The sequence below is a fragment of the Catharus ustulatus genome, chromosome 2 (assembly GCF_009819885.2).
Source record: "Catharus ustulatus isolate bCatUst1 chromosome 2, bCatUst1.pri.v2, whole genome shotgun sequence".
NCBI classification, from domain to species: domain Eukaryota; kingdom Metazoa; phylum Chordata; class Aves; order Passeriformes; family Turdidae; genus Catharus; species Catharus ustulatus.
Genome location: NC_046222.1, coordinates 71,539,070 through 71,558,195, shown reverse-complemented (window position 1 = coordinate 71,558,195; position 19,126 = coordinate 71,539,070). Strand labels below are relative to the sequence as shown.

General features: G+C 38.5%; 1 protein-coding gene across 1 annotated transcript in view; it reads right to left on the bottom strand.

Annotated features, from left to right (window-relative positions):
• Positions 1-19,126, bottom strand: part of PIBF1 (progesterone immunomodulatory binding factor 1) — a 119,044-nt gene that overhangs the window by 45,448 nt on the left and 54,470 nt on the right. Inside the window, exons 11-12 of the mRNA XM_033053006.2 lie at positions 5,574-5,739; positions 2,187-2,337 (exon numbers count right to left, since the gene is read on the bottom strand). Coding sequence (XP_032908897.1) covers positions 2,187-2,337; positions 5,574-5,739 — 317 coding nt within the window. The remainder of the gene's footprint in view (positions 1-2,186; positions 2,338-5,573; positions 5,740-19,126) is intronic.

Genomic DNA, 19,126 nt, shown 5'->3' with positions numbered 1-19,126 from the left:
TCAAACAACTAGTCTACAACAAAAATACCCTAATGTGAAGACTATATCCTAAAAAGGAAGAATAGACAAATGACAAGAAAATTTACTACTGTTATTCATCTGGAAACCTCTAGGTTGCTGTAAGATAATTGCTGAAGAGGTTGTTTCATGTCATTTCAATATTAATAAAGTGAGGTGCAATGATCAGGGAGTAACAGTAAAAACTCAGTGATCTCTTCCACATCCATATTTTCCAAAGGAAAAAATAAAGACTTTACACACACATAAATAAATGTATTGAAAATACAACAACAGCCATTTCACATGTTTAAATAAATACACAGTTTATTAAAAAGTCCAGAAAACCCAATCCCCACTGGCATCCTCAAATACTGTAAAACAGCAGAGGCTTCATGACTCAGGATGAAGAAAAACATTATATGCTATTTAAATATAAAGAGGTAACCACAGTAATAAATATTAATCCTTACTATCACTAAAGTTTGTAGAAAACTCTAATTGTCTTCCACACCATGCTTCAATTTAAATTATATTCCTCGAAAGACAGACTGAAGTATTTCCATAACATATTCTATTTGAAAATTAGTTATAGTTCCTTTCAGTTATTTTTCTACCTTTAGCTCTTTATGACATATAACTATCAGGGCATATTTTGAGACACAGGAAGAAGTATATCTGTCTCCTCCTTCAAAGTGTTGTTTGGTTTTTTTTTAAATACTTTTTTTCCTTCTGTTTTCCCTAAGATACTAGACTTAACTAGTATTAATCTTAACTTTCTATATCAAATACAATGAAATAGCAAATTCATTATTAAATAGAAAGTATATTGAAATAATATTAAGCTTTAACTTTTTTTCTCCAAGGAAATCAGAAAATAAAGTCATTATATTTTAAAAGAACAGTTCATTTGGAAACTTTTTTTCCTTTAGCATTTTGTAGCAAAGAATGTAAACTGTAGTTAAAACAGATATTTATGAAGAGGTTAATTTAAGAATGATCTGGTAAAAAACTTTACTGCTGTTTCAAGATGTGTAAGAAAATGTAAACCAGTGTAAACAAAAACCAGTGTTCTTAACTCTACCTTCTCCTTGGAGAAAATGAAGGTGAGGCACAAAAATTCTGTGTTAATACATAAATACTTCTTAGGCAAGTTTATATATATACACACTTCAAAAAACATGTTACTGACTAAAACAGAAGCGTGTATACAGCAAACATGCTTATGGTCAGACTGGAACCCTTGGGTAGTCAGGCTGTTCTAAGTACAGGCTGCAGTGCATAAAATTAATAAAGCATGTGCAGTGTGGTTACTAAAGATACCTAACATCACTGCATCTTGGTAATGCACACTTTGCTAGACATCACTGTTTATATATAAAGCTTATGCAACAATCTTCTATACAGAACACTATATAAATTCTGACTATTTTTTGAAAGAGAAAAGGAGAAAAGGAGAAGAAGACAGTTGAATTAGTCTGAAATTTTAGAATGTCCTTCTCTGTCTATGCACTGGCTAGAAGATTTCAAGATTAGAGTTTCAAATTAGAAATTAATTGCTTTGTGGATTGATTTAGGCTGAGAACCAAATGAAGAGAGATTTTACACAAACTTTGCTGTGTTTGGAAACATTTTAATTTTTGTGAATGAGAGACAAAAAATTTCAAGAGTAATCAGGTATGAATTTAATCCATGGTTTAGTACTTGGAACAGACTGAGCTGCCACAAGCAACTATTAATGTCTAATTATTATTAATTCAACAGAAGGAAGAGTTTTTTCATCCTTCCAATTAGTTAAAAATGCACATTAATCACTGTACTGAAATATAAAACCTGTATTTGCCTGTAAACAAAGAAGGCTTCCTGACATTTAAAATGTACTTAAATAATAGAAGAATCCTAAAGACTGTATCTAATTATAATAGATAATTAGAATAAGGAGAAGAAAATTGACTGAATACTGATTTTCAATAAGCACAAACTTAGACATATGGATGTTTGATACACATTCACAGGTACACTTAGAAACCTGCCATTACTATTTTCTATCAAAATAATTACTGCCTTTTACTTGTCAGGCACAATGAAGAAGAATGACAGGCACTCTAATACTTTCCAAGCATCACGAGAAAAAAGATACTGTAATGCCGGAAGCACCTACAGATAAAACAACTTGTGACAGAACTTACTTTCTGCTGTCTGCAGTATTATCTCATCAAGCTCTTTTTCAAGTTTTTCGTAAGTATCTAGTCTTGCTTGAAACTCAGAATTCTGTGTTTGAAGCTCAATAATTCGGGTTTCACTAGAAGACTGAAGACTGTAAAATTCCTTCGTAAGCACCTGTGAGAATGAATAATGGAAAGATCAGGGATTAAGCATTACAGTCAATTTTTGAAAGAGGCAAAATATACTACATGTAAAATGTGTACCAGTATGATATTAAATATTTGATGTAAGTTTTGCACAGCAAAGATGGAAATATTTTAAAAGCAGTTATTCTTTCAATAATATTATCTTGTACAGATTAAACTCTCAGATCTTAGGCCTATCTGCTGGGCCTTAGCAATTCCAATCAGCTGTCTTAAAAAGCTACAAGAATTTTAAAGGAAACTTAGGAAAAGCCAGGTAACAACTAAATTCACACACAACAGTCAAAATATGTAAATGCAGTAATTTTTGTTGCTTTGACTGGATTCTGATTTCAGTCATCAATTTATGAAGATTCCTTTGCAGAATCTAAATTTAAAAATTTTCCATTAAAGCTATACCAGTCTTATTACTTACTTATTAATAAAAGGTAATATGCTATCAACATTCAAGAATTATGTAAATACCTAATCCACTAAGCTTAAACAAAGAACCCTCATATTCAAAAGTAAAAGCTATGAAGGTCTGTATAATAATTTAAGTTTGATAAAGTGGTTGATAATAGGAAACAACATTGACCACATCAAACTGGAATAAGAAAATCACTAGTAAGTAAAGTAGCAATCTACATACTTTGCAGAAAAAATCCCACCAAAACAAGTAAAGTAATAACAAAGTGGTAGTGCTGTTAAATTTAATACTAACTGCCTAAGTAAAAATCACATTCAGAATGACAAGTGAATATAGATTTGGAGATGCAGAAATATATGCACAGTGTGCAGAGCAGTAATCACTGGGTCACTGTTGAAACCACAAAAGAATACACAATGCTTAAAGAAACAAGGCATTTGAATATAAAAAGTCTGGTCTAGTGTGACAGAAGAAATAAATGTATACATTAAAACTGGGCAACATATAAACCATCTGTTTCCTAGTTTAGAAAGAGAAACTACTCTGTGCCCTAAATAAAAGCAAGAGTTAGTCCAGAAAGCTGTAGCTGAGCCACAAGATAGCAGTGACTATGCTATTAATAAAGACCAACGTCCTGCATCACTAAGAAAAAAAAGTAGTACATTAATACTATATATATGAAAAAAAATTAAAACCTCCAAGAATTCAGTCAAAAGGAACAAAAAGAAAAGCTTTGGATATCAAATATTTAAATTCTGCAAGAATATTTCTTAATGAAAGAGCACTTAAGTGCATATTTCTTCGTGAAAGAATTTAAAAGTGTCTCTCTAAAGAGAAAAAGAGGTGCCAAGTGTTAGTAGAACTGAATGCCAAATATTTGAGTTATTGTCAGATCAAAAAATTTCCACAAAGAAAATGAAAATATAATTCAAATCAAACTACATTCTCCAAGTTTAAACATGTCTGTGCAATTAAAAATCTGTTTAGCAACCTCTAAGTTTAACAAAACTGGCACTCCCAGTGCTTGTGACCACAGCTAACCTCATCAGCCAGGATCTGAATGTCCCAATACGGACAAAACAAGAAATTACAGTCTATCTGAAGCTGTCTAATTCTGTTTCCACTCTATAGTTCCTTTTCATAAACAACTTAAGCAGATTCAGCACCAGAAATGAGGGGACTTGAAGACTGGCATTCTTCCCCCAAGAAACAAAGGCTGCTGTAGATGTCACTTTCTTCTGTCCTGTCCAGTTTGTATCTTGATATTTGTTTGAAACATACACTATCAATATCATTTAAATCTCATAAATAGGACTCTGTGATAGGTTTTTGGGAACTAACTTTGGACAGGTGAATAAATTTTGTTTTCAAGTAAGTTTTCTCTGTGGAATACTGCTATTTCCAAGATTAAAATAAGTGAACAGGATAGGATCCGTATGCTTGAAAGACCATAATTCTAAGCTCGTAGAGATAAACAGGACCAAGCGGTTAAAGCACCCACAAACAGGTGCATTGGCTGCAGGTGCCCAGGCTGTGTCCCTCAGCCAAGGGGGCTGCACCTCAGCAAAACTGTATTTAATAAATGCTGCGTGGCAGTGAGGAGTGAGGGAAAAAAATGAGAGAGAGCCATGGTACTGACACTGAGGTGAGAGAAGGACGGAAGAGGCGCTCCAGCTGCCAGAGCAGAGATCCCCTCTGCAGTCCATGGTGAAGCAGGCTGCCTGCATGCAGACCATGGAAGACAATACCAAAGCAGACATCCACACTACAAAGTGTGGACACCCCATGCTGGAGCAGGTGGACATCCCCAGAAAGCACAGTAATCTGTGGAGGGCCCAAATAGAAGAGTTTCTCCTGAAGGAAGCAGCAGGACATGGAGGATCCACAATGGAGCAGGATAAAACAGTGTGAGGATGAAACATCATCAGAGAGGAGCTGTTATGGACGGACTTGAACCCCTACTTCCCATTCCTCCCTGCACTGCTCTGGAAGGCGGAGGTACAAGTCAGAAATGAAGGAGGGAAGTTAAAAGAGAACAGGGTGGGGAAAGATGTTTTACTTTTTGTATTTGTTTCTCACCATCCAACCTATGTCAATAGGTATTAGGTGAACTTAGCTTTCCCCAAGTAAAATCTGTTTTGCCCATGATAGTAATTGGCAAGTGATCTCCCTACCTTTATATATTAACCCATGCTCTTTATAAGCTTATTTACCCCACCTCCATCATCTTCAGGAGGAGGAACAAGTGACTGGGTGGATGTCTTGCACCCCACCAAGGTAACCCATCATGCTAGGACTAGCAAGGTTAGGTCTTTTCAAAGCTGTATACACCATACTCACCTTGACTTCTTTAGCTCTTAAAAATTCATTCCAGATCTGTGCATCAATAGAAAGTATTTTGTGATGTAACAATGCTATTACAGATCCTTGTTGCAAATAATGATACTGAATTCACTGTACTTGTTTTGGTGAAACTGTCTTCTCTCCCTACAGCTCTCACACAGACTGACATAAGCAGCTTTGTGACAAGCAAATAAATATACCCCACATGAATGAGGTACTGTCTTTAACATCTTTCCATGAGATTGTTTTGCTTTTTCCTCTCCCTGTGGTCTTGTGTTCCATTAAACTGATCAAACATTGCAAGCTTTGTCATTAGACCCTGCTTCTGCAGAATTTGGTGGAGATACTAATTCAGCCACACCATGTTGTTACTTTTCCCCCAAGCTTTATCACTTTACATTCTAATTGAAAACAACTATGTAATGCCCTGTAAAGTGTCTCTTTATAAAACATACCTCCAGCTTCCTCTGGTATTTCTCACATTCCATTTGGCACTGTGAAAGATTCTTAGCTGTTTCTTGTTGCATGAGTTGAACATGTTCAGTTTCAAAGGACTTTAACTTACTTTGGTGAATAAGTTCAGCTACTTTGCTTTCTGTGCCAAGTTGCATTTGTCTATACCTAAAAAGAAAATGAAAAAATAAGTTTAGATGATTCAAAAGTAAGCAAAATTGGAATGTATTCTAGCTGACTGTTTTCATTCACTAGTGAGATGTTGGAATTTTTTACACTTGATAAAACCATTAAAACTTTGGTTCAGTTTTAACTAATGGTCAAAACAAACATTCTGGAAATTATTGTGGAAGAAATTATTAATACAGAACTCCCTGTGTCACTTTGCAATCCCATGTTGTTGCCTGCATTACTGAACACTGAAAACCATTCTAGTACCTCACCTCACAAGGACAACAATTGTCAGAGCATCAGAGAAGGGTAGGAAGGGTCACCTCTGAAATCCAGCAACACCATGCAATCACACAATTGCATTGTGTGGAATAAATTACTTCAACAAGCCAACAGCTTGGAAAAGAGATGGTATAATGAAAAGGAAGAAATAAGGGGCCTGAATTGAGAAAGGAATCAACTGTATTTTCCAACAGATGAATAAGAAGTCATCTAATGATTCAGAATGAGAACAATTATAAATCGCTCTTCATGCATGAAAGCTGTGGAATTCTGTACCATAACATGCTGTGGATGCTAAAAAGTAACACTTATTTGAGAGAATACTGAACAACTTGCAGCAGAGAAGTCCTCTGAGAACCATAAAATGCACACACTGAAGCCACTTCACAACAAATTGCAGGATTGCCAGATAAGCCTTAACTCTAACCCAGCATGGCTGTTGTGCTAGCTGTCATCTGTCAAATAACAGTTGCAACACAATTCCACCCTATTTAGCACCTAATCTTTAGGTGGGATGGAGAGTGTTTAACAAAAACAAGGGGATTACTTCAAATATTTTCCCTGAGGATTTCAGATGTAGGAATGTTTCTAAGGCACAAAGAGGGAGCAATTTTCACTGGAATTAATTTTAACAGAACAAACAGGTGTCATGATGATGTCCCTGATAATCACTCTGTAGACATCCATCTATGTGTGTAAAGAGTCCAACACATAAGATTGTTTCCTCACTGCATGAGTAGAGCTTGAAAGTTCTGCTTACTGAGCTCATGAAAAGTTTTTCTTTTCAAAACAATTTTTTAACAATAGTATGACATTTGTTCTCAAACAGAGTTACTGCACTCAAGCTGCTAAATGCCAGTTACCTATCGATTACTCAGTCATTTTTTCTTAGGGATGCTTTTTAAGTGCTGATACTTTCCTGTTTCCTGACTCTATGTTCCTGTTTTCGTTTTACCACACAAAAAATATTTCAGCATTCTTGAATTCCCCACACTTTGCACGTGCCTGGCTGCAGATATGACACTCTGTTCTGGTATACACATTGTTTACAATGCTTTGCTCCAAAATGAGTTAAGTCTTCGTGAAGATACATATCATTCAGCCAACAATACAATTAAACACATAAATTTAATTTCATTATATTTATTAACTCTCAATAACAAATTTTCACTTTCCACCTCAACACAAAACAAACAGCAATGCTTTCCTGTCCACAGCCCCAGACCTTCAACCACTCCGAGCTTCAACGATCTGTACTGTACTGAGTTGACACACCAGAAACACGCATGAGCAGAGACAATCCATACTTCTCTGTACATACTTTCTATACTTGGGGGAGAAATCTGTAATTCTCTGATGATTCTGCTCAACTGGGTGCTTTCAGAGCATGCTTCTCAACACAAGCATGAGCAGTAACTTCAGAAGAAATTTTATCCTTTGTTTTGGAAATTTGAAGTAGCTTACATGAGCATGATCTGTTTTGCACTGGGCAAGGTTATGACAGGTCAGTTTTTGCTTAACCTTTACACTGTTGATCTCACTAGTAACTCCTTCACCGTAGCACCATTCAGAGTTTCTTTGTAGCATTTGTTTGTACTCCGCCAGATAGTATCTCTGCTTTCTTGGCTACTATTTCAGTACAAGTGTGTGTGCATGTATGTACAGAGTCATGTAACACAATGTGCTGAAATACATTCCTTTATCTGCCTAGATGGTCTCTGAGGGGAAAAAAACCAACAAAATACAAAATCACCCTATGCTTTAATACTACTATTATGGAAAAAAAACAAACCAGTGGAATGTGGGTCAGCAGGATTTTTCTCCGTCGAGAAATTTTAGCAAACTTGATGTAATGAAAGAGTAGAGTTTTTAGTCTCACAGAAGAATGAGAGTTGGGAATCAAAGAGAAATTACAGCTTGAGCCAATGAAAAAAATCTCACATGTAAGAATCATCTAGAATGAAGTCTCAATTCCTTTACGTCTCTCTGCCATTAGGCTGACCAGTTGATGCATGAAGTTTGCTAAAGCAGTGACATAATGGTTATCAAAAAAATTATTTCTAGAGTAAAGGAGAAGAGGGAATACTCAGAGAGGGACTTGAACTCCCTTCTGTAAGGTTTGAAAGATTTTTTAATCACAGGAGCTTGTTTTTCAAGTAGTGGATGATGATATAATAACATGTCAAAATATGCATACCAGAGAGCAAACAAAGATTTAATGGTAAAATCATGTAGTCTGGACACTGAAGAAAATATGGCAACCAACTGTTTTTTTGAATGGAGGAACTATAAACTACCCCTCTACAAAAACTGAGATGTACAGTAGTACTCCTTAAAAAGTTAATTGAACAATGAAGTACAGTAATTTCACGAATACAAGCCGCACCAATTTGACCAAAATTTTGGTGGAAACCCGGAAGTGCGGCTAATATTCCGGGGCGGCTAATCTATTAACAAAATTCTAAAAGCTGCCAACACGGAAGTGAGAGCCCGCGGCAGCCCCAAGCCAAGCTGGAGCCCGGCCGGCCCCGGCAGAGGTGGGAAAGCCTGGCAGAGGCGGGGCCAGCAGTGTGGGGGGCGGGCGGCAGAGCCTGAGCCAGCAGGGCGGGGCAGGGAGGGCGGCAGAGCCCGGGCCAGCATGGCGGGGGAGCCCGGGAGAACTGGGGCTAGCAGTGCAGGGGAGCATGGCAGAAGCAGGAAGGCCGGCGGGTGGGGCTGCCTGGCAGCGGGGGAAGCCCAGCATAATCGGGGCCAGCAGCGTGGGGGAGCCCGGCAGTGCGGGGGCCTGCAGTGCCGGCCAGGGCGAGGAAACGCGGCGGCGGTGCAGACGGGAGGGGGCGGCCGGCGAGCCTGGTGGCGGCGGCGGCAGCCCTGCCGGCGGGGCGAGCGAAAGCGCCGCCGCTCGCGAAAGCGCCGCCGCGCGCCGCCGCTCGCGAAAGCGCCGCCGCTCGCGAAAGCGCCGCCGCTCGCGAAAGCGGCGCGGCGCGGGCGCGGCGCGGGGCGGGCGCGGCGCTCGCGAGGCGCGGCGCGGGGCGAGCGAAAGCGGCAGCGGGGCGGGCGGCGAGCCCGGCGGCGGCAGCCCTGCCAGCCGGGCGAGCGAACGCGGCAGCGGGGCGGTGCTGACGGGAGAGGGGGGCCAGCGAGCCCGGCGGCGGCGGCAGCACCACCCGGCCAGCCCCGCCGAGCCGTGGCGCTGAGCTGGGCCACCCGGCCCCGTCGGCAACCATGAGCGGGCCGAGCCTTCCTGGCCCCGCCCCGAGCCAGTAAAGCCCGCTATGCCGCGATCCTCTTACTAATTGGCCAATTTGTGAAAGCTGCGCACGGATTCTCGCGACGAACGAAAGTGCGGCTAATATTCGGGGTGCGGCTTATCTATTGACAAAGACAGCAACATTGTCGAGGCACCGGGGGTGCGGCTTATAATCCGTGCGGCTTGTATTCGTGAAACTACTGTACATTAGAAGACAATACATTTGTAAAATTACCCTTCAAGAAGTGGCAAATCCTAGTATTAAACTTGTTAATAAGAAAGAATGCCAAGCAAGCAAATAAAAATAATGTATCTTACAAAGAAAGTCCTACCAAAATTATACAAAATGAAAATCTATTTTTCTAATTTTATAATTTTGAAAACCAGACTATACCAACCTAAAGCTTTGTGGGATATATTTCAGAAATAATTTTCAAGTTTATAAATGGAAAAAAAACCTCCTGTAAGTTGTGAAATCACCCTGAGCCCACAGTTGGGCCAGTTCCAGATCTAAGATCTTTAAAGCATTTAGAATATACTCTCATATTTGTACAAATGTCTGTGCTTTGGTTCAGTGCCAAATTTGCAAAGAAACCTAAATGCTACATACATTTCTTCCCTAACCAGTCCCCTTGCAAACCTTCCAATTCCAGCCCAAACATGTCCCCTAATGTTCCTGACCTTCTCCCTCTCTGTCCCAGCACCAGCCCAGATATCTCTTGAATTCCAGTTCTATTTTCATTCTTTATTCCCAGGACATCTGTTTTTCTTCTTATCTATGTTCATAGCCTATTCAGCCTGGTTTCCTATCTTACAGCCCTGTTCTCTGCATTCTGGATTTTTCTCTACTCTTCTATCACCCTCATAGTTTGGCATCCTTCCTCAAATCCTACCCATACATACTTCTTGCAATTTGAGGTCGAAATCCCAGTTAGCATTCCCACCTTCTGCAACTGAGTATGCCTCCTCAATTCCAAAGAGCCCCAACCCAAGCATAAAAGTACACAAATGAATTTTCCTTACTCTCCTTTGTGCCAATTGGAGTTACGGAGTAACAGTGGTCTAGATAGACCTAATAAAATTCAGTCTGTCATAGACTGCACTAATGCTGTCCATACATGCAGCAAACCGCCAGACTCCAGTTCAAACATGGGTACTCAAAGGATCTTGTTTCCACTGGTTCTCTTTTTGGTCCTTGGTACTTAAAACTGGTTGGCTTATTTCTGAGCAGTCAAAAATTTCCCATGATTTGTGTTCTCATGCTACTTACTAAATAACTAAAAAATGTAAGAACTCAAATCTTTAGCTTTCAAACGCTTTCATTGTTCAGTCTTTGCAGCACTCAGATGAAGTCTGATTAGTCATGTATCTGGCTGATTTCACAAAATGAAAGTCTGTAGAAAATGAGTAAGAAATATGTAATTCATTTAAAAATAAGTGTCTAATGAAGTTTTTATACCAACTTTTCAGTTTATTGTAGTATTTATTACTTCATCTATGTCTATCAAATACATTAAACTACTTCTAATCTGGTCTAAAATAATAATGTACTTTGTAACAACAAATTTAAATACTTCCAACAAAACAACAGCTTTAAGTATAATGATTAAACACAAGACAAAGCATGTAATCTACAAATTCATGCAATTAAGCAATTAAAATTTTGTTTGTTGAAATAATTTTCACTTAAAATTTGTTTTTCCCAAACAACATGCTGAGATTCTTTTCAGCACAATATTCCCGGTTCAGGTTGTAATTAAAAAAAAATCCGGAAACATATAGCTTAGACGCTAAAGGGTAAACTGGATTTAACATTCAAGTTCTTACCAGATGTTACATTTGCTTCGTATCAAGTAATTAAACACACAGTACTTTTGCATATGGTTCAGTAAAATCTGAGAGAGAAAGCTTAGAAGCTTTGTTTAAAGCTGCTTGCTTCAAAGCAGATTTTTGTGTTTTGCAGCATTCTAAGCATTTATTTCGTATTGGCCTCTGATCCTCACTCTGCCGAAAAAAACTTCAACATACTATTTTACAGTTTGTAGGAAGTGCTAGCTCCAAATACCCACACTCTGCAAGTTAAACACTTGGTTTACACTCCTTGTAGCTTCAGGACACCTAAGCACAAAATCACCGATGTGATAAACTGTTCTTCAGAATGTAGGACCCATATATTCTTTCTATCCTAACTATACTAATGCCCAGTGCACCCACCTTAGACTACAAGGACGAACAATATGAAAGATTTGTCTGCCTTAAATATATCTGCTGAATCCTGTTGACTGACAGGGACAGAAGTCCATCTTTGTTTCTTTGTCTCTGGACTATGCAATTGTGCTTTCTTTTATTTGACTCTGACTTTGTGAAATATAAGATTCTCTCCTGCACTAAGACACAGCTTCAAGACTACTGAGTAGAGACTGCTTCTGCCAGGCCTGTGCTTGAGAGTCATACTTCAGTCATGAGTATTTCCTAATAAAACTTCACTAGGGAGTTTTCCCTCAATCCTGGAGTTCTGATGGGCATCAAATCTAGCCTTTCACTTACTGAAATTTTTTATTCTTTATTTTGGGCAACTGTAAAAAAAGAAGAGCAGTTCCTATCATGCCTCTCTTACAAAAAATGAAGCAGGGTGCAATTGTTACTCTGCAATAGCACAGTGTTGCCAATGCATACTTAGTTTGCTCACTTACTAGACTGTTATTACTTGGTTCAAGTACAGTAATTGCAGGATTACAAGCCGCACTGACTATAAGCCGCATCTCCAGGTGTTGGCAAACATTTCGTTCTTTGTCCATACACAAGCCGCACCCAATTAAAAGCCGCTCTGTCATTCGCAGGAAGGACTCGCGTGCAACAAAGTTGCCAAATAGTAACAGAATCGCGGGATGGTGGGGTTTACTGGTTCGACTCGGGCCGTGAGGGCTCGGGGTTGCCGACAGGGCCAGGTGGCCGAGCTCGGCGCTGCCCGCCGCTGCTGCCAGGCTCATTCGCCTCAGGCCGGTGCTGCAGCGCAGTGGGAGGCGTGCACGGAGCCCGCTGGCACCCACGGCGGTGGTGGGAGGCAGGGATGGAGCCCCCCCGTTCCCACAGTGGCAGGAGGGGATGGAGCCCGCTGGCACCCATGGCGGCGGCGGTGGCAGGAGGGGACGGGAGCCCTCCGCCTCCCCCCAAGCCGCGGGGCCAGCAGGAGGGAGCCCCCTGCCTCCCCAGGGCTGTTCTCCCTGAAGGAGGGAGCTCCCCCACCACTCCCCACCCCGTGCTGCCGGCATGGAGCCTGGCTCCACCCGTGGTGCAACACAGTAACCAATTTGTAACAATCGCGTAAAGCCGGGTTTTACTGTCAGGTGCTCGACTCGGCACCTCGGTTTGCACTTCCGGGGTTGGAAATGTCAGAAAATCATTCACATATTAGCCGCTCCAGAGTGTAAGCCGCATTTCCAGGGTGGGAGCAAAATTTTAGTCAAAACAGTGCGGCTTGTAATCGTGAAATTGCTGTAATCAGCATATTTATTGACTCTTGTTATTAGTTTCAATGAAATAAACAAAAAAGATGTTCAAATAACCTAACAGAACTTTACCAGTATATGCTTATTAAGGATGTGATAGCATCCTTAACAAAAAGAAAGAACCTGAAGAAACGAGTGAGCATATAATAAAGGATGTGATATAATTTCACTGTTTCCTCCTCAAAACTTCTTTTTTAGGTACATAACTAGAAGAATAGAGTCACCTCAGTAATTTTTAGGAGTCTAATGGTAGTTGCTTTTCTCTTTGCCCATACAAATTAGTCAAGATGTATAACTTGTGTTCTCATTTATGTTTCTGGTGATAAAAAAATAGAAGCATGAAACACATGGCTGGTCCAAGAATACCTAACCAGATCAGGTATTTCTGGAGGTGTAGGCACAGAGATATCTGCTTTGGGAATCCAAAAATGTTAATTACCACCTCACAAGATCCCTTGAATGAAGCTTCAAAATAAGCCCAAAGAAAGATTAAAGATTCTTCCTTTTCAAACAGGAAAGCTATTAAATGACCTCTCTGTAACTAGTGAAGAGATACCAGAGGAAATAGCTTCATAAAACTCTCAAAGTTCAGGACATCAATCTGAAAGAGAAACATAGCCAAGCTAAAGGGTGCAGACATCAGCACCTCAAGCAAAGTAAGTCAGAAGAAACTGAACAGTTCTATTGTTTCTGGAACAGCCTTAATACACTGTATGAAGTTATTTTTTGCATCTGTGTGCACTAGCACATAAAATGGCAAAAGTTGTGGATCTTGGAAGTATGAGACACGCTAAACTGAGGTGGACCATACATCTGGATGTGCAGTAGAATGAGCATGATTAAATTTCTCATTGCCGAATCAACATCTTTGTTCAAAAAATAAATACTTCATTAAAAAAAAAAAATCCCTTTGAAGTGACAGATTGAAAAAGATCCCTGCAATGCAATATGGTTTTGTCTATTGTACATATTTTAATCCAACAGCAAAGAACCCAAAGTACATTTATTAAAACCTCATTAAATCTTTAGTCATATTTTCCATGTATAATTTTCCCTATTTGATTTCTCATGGCATCCCAAACCATTAACTTTATTAAACCAATATTTTCATTTCATGGTTTACTCCATTCCTTGCAAAAAAATGCAATGCTAACAAAGGTGAACTTTGCACAAAATCAAGAAAAAGTCAAGAAATAGTATAGAGATTTAACCCCCAATAATGCATATTGATTATGAGGAAATAATTAATTAAAATGGAAACTGTTAGGGGGTTTGATATGATAAATATAAAACAGATCTGAATGAAGAAAAGGCCAGTAACTTTCTTGACATTCAACATTAAAAAATGAAAGCATCAACTTTTAATATTTCTCTACACTAAGTTTCACGTTTGTAGCATACATTTGAAATTGTCTGACTTGATAATTTTTTTCTGCTTTTCATAATAATTTTTTAAAGATACTGTACAATTACGATAATGATTCCACAATTTACCTCCTTAAATCAAGTATTAGCTTTTCGAGATTCTACTACTTTATTAAAATATTCTCTAACACTAATAGTACTTGTGTCTCAGGAAAATAATTGTAATAAATTGCTGTTGTAGCAGATAAAACATACCTGAACACATCTGATATTGGAAGCTACAGAAATTGTTCATTACATTATCATTACTGCACTACAAACATTACAAACATTGCTTTTCAGTGCTCAAGAAAATTAAGAGATTGGAGTCAACAGTTACAGAAAGACTCTGAATCTGTTGTCTGAAATGATTTTTCCTCTTGGATAAAACATACATAAAATTGTCTCTTTAAATGCTCCCCTCCCATTAGTCAGAGAGATTATATTAAACAAATATACAGTTAAATCAATATAAGTATTTTCTTGTGATTCTGCATGGAGTGATTATTACTTGCTAGCTTAAACAGTATTCCTTATTTCTGGATGCACATGCTCCTGTTCCCCTGATTTAATAGAAAATTCATTAAGATACTTTCAGTTGTATTATATCTATACTTAATAAAAGATAATTTCTGTATGCCTTTTAATTCCAATAATGCAAAGAGGGAAAAAGTCAATGTGAAATGACTGACAGAACAGCAGTTACATAAATGACAAGAAGTAACTGTCTCTCTCCTTCTAACAAATCCAAAGGGCATTACAACTACAGACTACAAGAAGAAAAATGCTTGGAGTGCCCTATACCTACATACAAATATTCAAGTTCTTAATTCCGTAAATGTAACTTTTATGAAACCAGTAATATAAAAACTAAAATTCTGTTTTATACAGTGATAAAAAATTGGATGATCAGCAAGGAAAAATAAGAAAAGAAAGAGTTATCACTGAAGCTTCCTGGAAAAGGATGGAGAGAAATGAGAAGGTAGAGACAAATCTTTTGAGGTAGAGCTAACTGGGAGGCCATCAGACAAAGCTGGTAACTGCTGTGCACCAGAGAGACTGCTTACTCCCCCTCCATTTTCCCCACTGAGAGTCTGGCTGAATAGGTCAGAAGGTTAGGGTACAAGTTGCCATAGTTTAGCAAAGGATTGGTATGTCCTTTATATCACACATAACAGGTTTGATTTCCTGATAAGCAGAGTTCAAGGTACAGGCATACCTTGTTATCTTTCAAGGACATGTTCCTAAAAGTGCTACAGTTAGCAATGAGGGAGAGCAAACTACCTTTTCCCCTAATAATTACTGTAATGGATGGTCTTCGAGTTTGCAACCACTTATGAAACGCCAGCATATTGCTGCATAATATTCCATTTATTGTTCAGTGAAATTACGCCTTAAAAATAAGAACTCAGTGATATAAATACAAACCAAATATTAAATAATTGAGGTTGGATGGGATTTCAGGGGATATCTAGTCCAACATCCTGTTTCAACTGACACTCTCTCACCGCTCTTCCATGCCCTCCTGTGGAGGGTGTGGTTCCATTATCCCAGTGGCCTGTCTGGAGGCACTGGGGATACTGGTGTTGGGCGCCCCAGAGACCAGGCTGAATACACTCCCCAGCCCCTTCTGCCAGGGCAAGTGCTCCAGCCCTGATCATTCTGGTGGCTCTCCTCTTCATTCACTCCAGTTTATCACTACGTTGCTTGTACTGGATATCCCAAAACTGCACTTTTCTTGATGTTTTGACTATTTTTCTGATAATACAGCCCAGGATTTTGCAAGAGTATACTGTTGGCTAATACTGAGCTTGCTGTTTACAAAAAACATTTGTTCCCTTCAAAGACAAGAAGGATGATCCCACACAAGATAATCTCCATTTCTTTATTAGCAATTGAATGCTACATAAAACCTATTAATATATTAAAATTCACATACCAAAGACTGCTATAAGTGTACTTCCAGCAGTTGTTTTAAACTATGTATGATACTAGAAAAATACGTGGCTTTCCATCTGTTTTTCAGAACTTAAAAACTTTCATTAAGCTGCCTGCAGGCCATCAGGCATGCCTCAGTGCAACTGGGCAGCTTAGGAGAGATTTTGTTAGAAGAGCAAAGGATGGAAAGACACGGTAATGGCAACAGCAGAGATGGTCATCAAAGGACACTAAAATGACTGACAGACAAGCACTGGGTAGGGGAGCACAACTGGATTTGTCTTCTCTCAAATCTAAGATATGTAAAATGTCCTTCCCCAAGCAGCCACAGTAATTGGAACCACATTACCATTAACAGGAAAACAAAGCAGACAGTGTGAAGACCTCTCTTCATAAGCATGACTTAAAACCTAAAAAAGCTCATTGACTGCATTTCAGCTCTAGAGACAACTAATAAAGTGTTGTATACTGGCTGGTTTATTACAAGTCCTAAAGTGTAGATATTTCTGTGTGTCATTATCCAGAAATGAAACTTACGTTGGTTCTAAAAATTATCTTCCTGAACTGTACAAGTCTTACAAATCAGAGAGTCTTTGTAGGAACAATAAACACACAGACAATGGTATCAATAGCATAAGAGAATATGGAAGATACTTCTACAGCCCAAAACAAAAAGAACAAGCTATAGTCATCTTATCCATGCTTATAAAAGCTTGGAGTTGCAAATGAATTCTGAACAGATACATCACCAACCTGCTTATGACACTAATGAAACAATCTAATTTCTCTTCATCTGCAAATATGAAAAAGATCAAGTGAATATAAGCTTTCTATAAAGCAGCCTATCCCAATAAATGCTTCAGTTATCATATTATCCTATATTACCTGCTGAGGCATGTGAGAAATGAAAATACTTAAAAAATGCAGTAACTATTGTGAAAAATAATCAGTTAACTCCAAACTGTCTCCATTCTTGAGTATATCTGCTTTCACAACATACTTTTCTGTATTTTATCAGTCATCTGACAAGTTTAACAAAAATTTTATAGGAAGATCCAACCTTGCCTTTACAACTTAAGTTATTAATTTGAGAAGAGTAGTATTGTGAAAAGCAGTTGAAAATAAAGAAAATAAAATCCAGGTTTGAAAAGAAGAAAAGGAAGTCAGGATTCATGAATTATTGGGATACTTAATAGGCTTTGCAAAACAAGTTTCATCCATACATTCTAAGAAAAGTCTTAGATGTGTTACAAACATCACTTTTCTCCTGAGGCACAAAAGCAAAAAGCACTGAAATTAATTTATTTTAGTGCATATCATACTCAATTTTCTGTTTCTCTGCTTCCTCTAATTATGTCCCGCTCTCTTCTCACTTCCTACATATCTTTGTCTTATTTTTCTATTTTCCTCCCGCCTGCTCTGTTCTCTCTCACCATTTCAACAATTCCTTCTTTAGCTGAACTATCACAATCCCTGCAATATCCACACCTAAGAAATATCATTTTCTTTCTTCTTGTAGAGGACTTGAAAACAAATGTTTGTTCTTTTGAGTCTTTTCCCCTAATGGGGCTTGTGGACAAAGACTCTCCTGATCTCTGAACATTCCCTGTCTCATCTGAGTAGCATATAAAAGTCAACATCTTTTTATTGTGAAGAAGGAGAAAACTCCTACTACTCTGTGTGTGCAGTGCTTTTAACATTTCATCCCTGTCATTATCCATTGTTTCTAGGAGCCCTAGAATGTGGTTCCATCTATCATGGAAGGAAGATGCAGATGCAATTCTTGTACTCACTGAAGAGCAAATAGAAAGTTTTGTTCTGGTATCTCATATTGTTAACATTAATTCCTTCGATAAAGGAACCCATTCACTAACCAGTATGTTAAAACATGGTTTTAACCCTTTGTATTCTTATGGTTTACAAGACTTCCACTGAATGGGGACCTAAGTACTGATCGAAGACATTGATTTCCTTTTAAAATTGGAAGAAGGAACTGTTCAACTTCAGTCTGGCCATGCTATTTACCAATTCTGTATGAGTATTTAGGTCATGATTGAAAAACAGTCTAGTTACCCTGCACTTCAGTTAACCTTATGTTGTTTGATCTGCAATACTTTTGCTTTGTTTATTACAAGAAAGTTTCAGTAGGTGAAGGTGTTTAATATTTTTCCAAAGTAATTTAAACTCTATTCCACTATGAGCTCCATTCTTATCATTCCATTCTTCTGCTGCTGAAGCCCGAACCAGGTTAGAACCAGACTTTAGCTTAATCTGAAACCCCTTAACAGAGTAATACCTCAATTTCCCCTAATTCTAAATCAAGTCGATCTGTCAGAAAACAAGAAAATCTGCACACTGTCAGCTGTTCTTGGAGATACGGAGTCTATAGGTACATGACACGAAAGCATACTTGTCTTAGAAATACTAACAGGATACAAAGTCTAATACTTTGACTACTGTTATATAAATGGGCTGGAATTTGGCCCATATTTTCACTTCTTTCCAACCTCAGAATTCCTGGTAATCAAAAACAGAAATTCAAAGGCAAGCAATAAACAGTGCAAATGTGCATATAGAAATCATACTTTAAGGAACAGTTACAGGTAAATTGCTTCAGGACTTCCAGAGTGTTAGTTACTCCAATATGTATTCCCCACAAAAACACCATGAGTATGGGTTAGGAATCTTCAATAAAAACTGCAGAATTACAATCCTGAAAGCAACAAAAAGCATAAGGGTTTAATGAGTTAAAGTTTGTGATTTGCAGTGCACATCTCAGGGGTGACCTTGCACTGGGAACCATCACAGTGACACAGGCTCTACTATATTATGATTGCAAGTAGTAGACCTTTTTCATCCAGTGAAAAAGCTCTTGAGGCATTGAGGTTCCCTAGGATCACTGCCACATGCTAAAAAGTATTTAAAGGTTTGAAGTCTATTAATACCAAATGAAAGCACATCAGCTACAAAAGCAGTGCAAAATTTCCCTGCGGAAGAATAA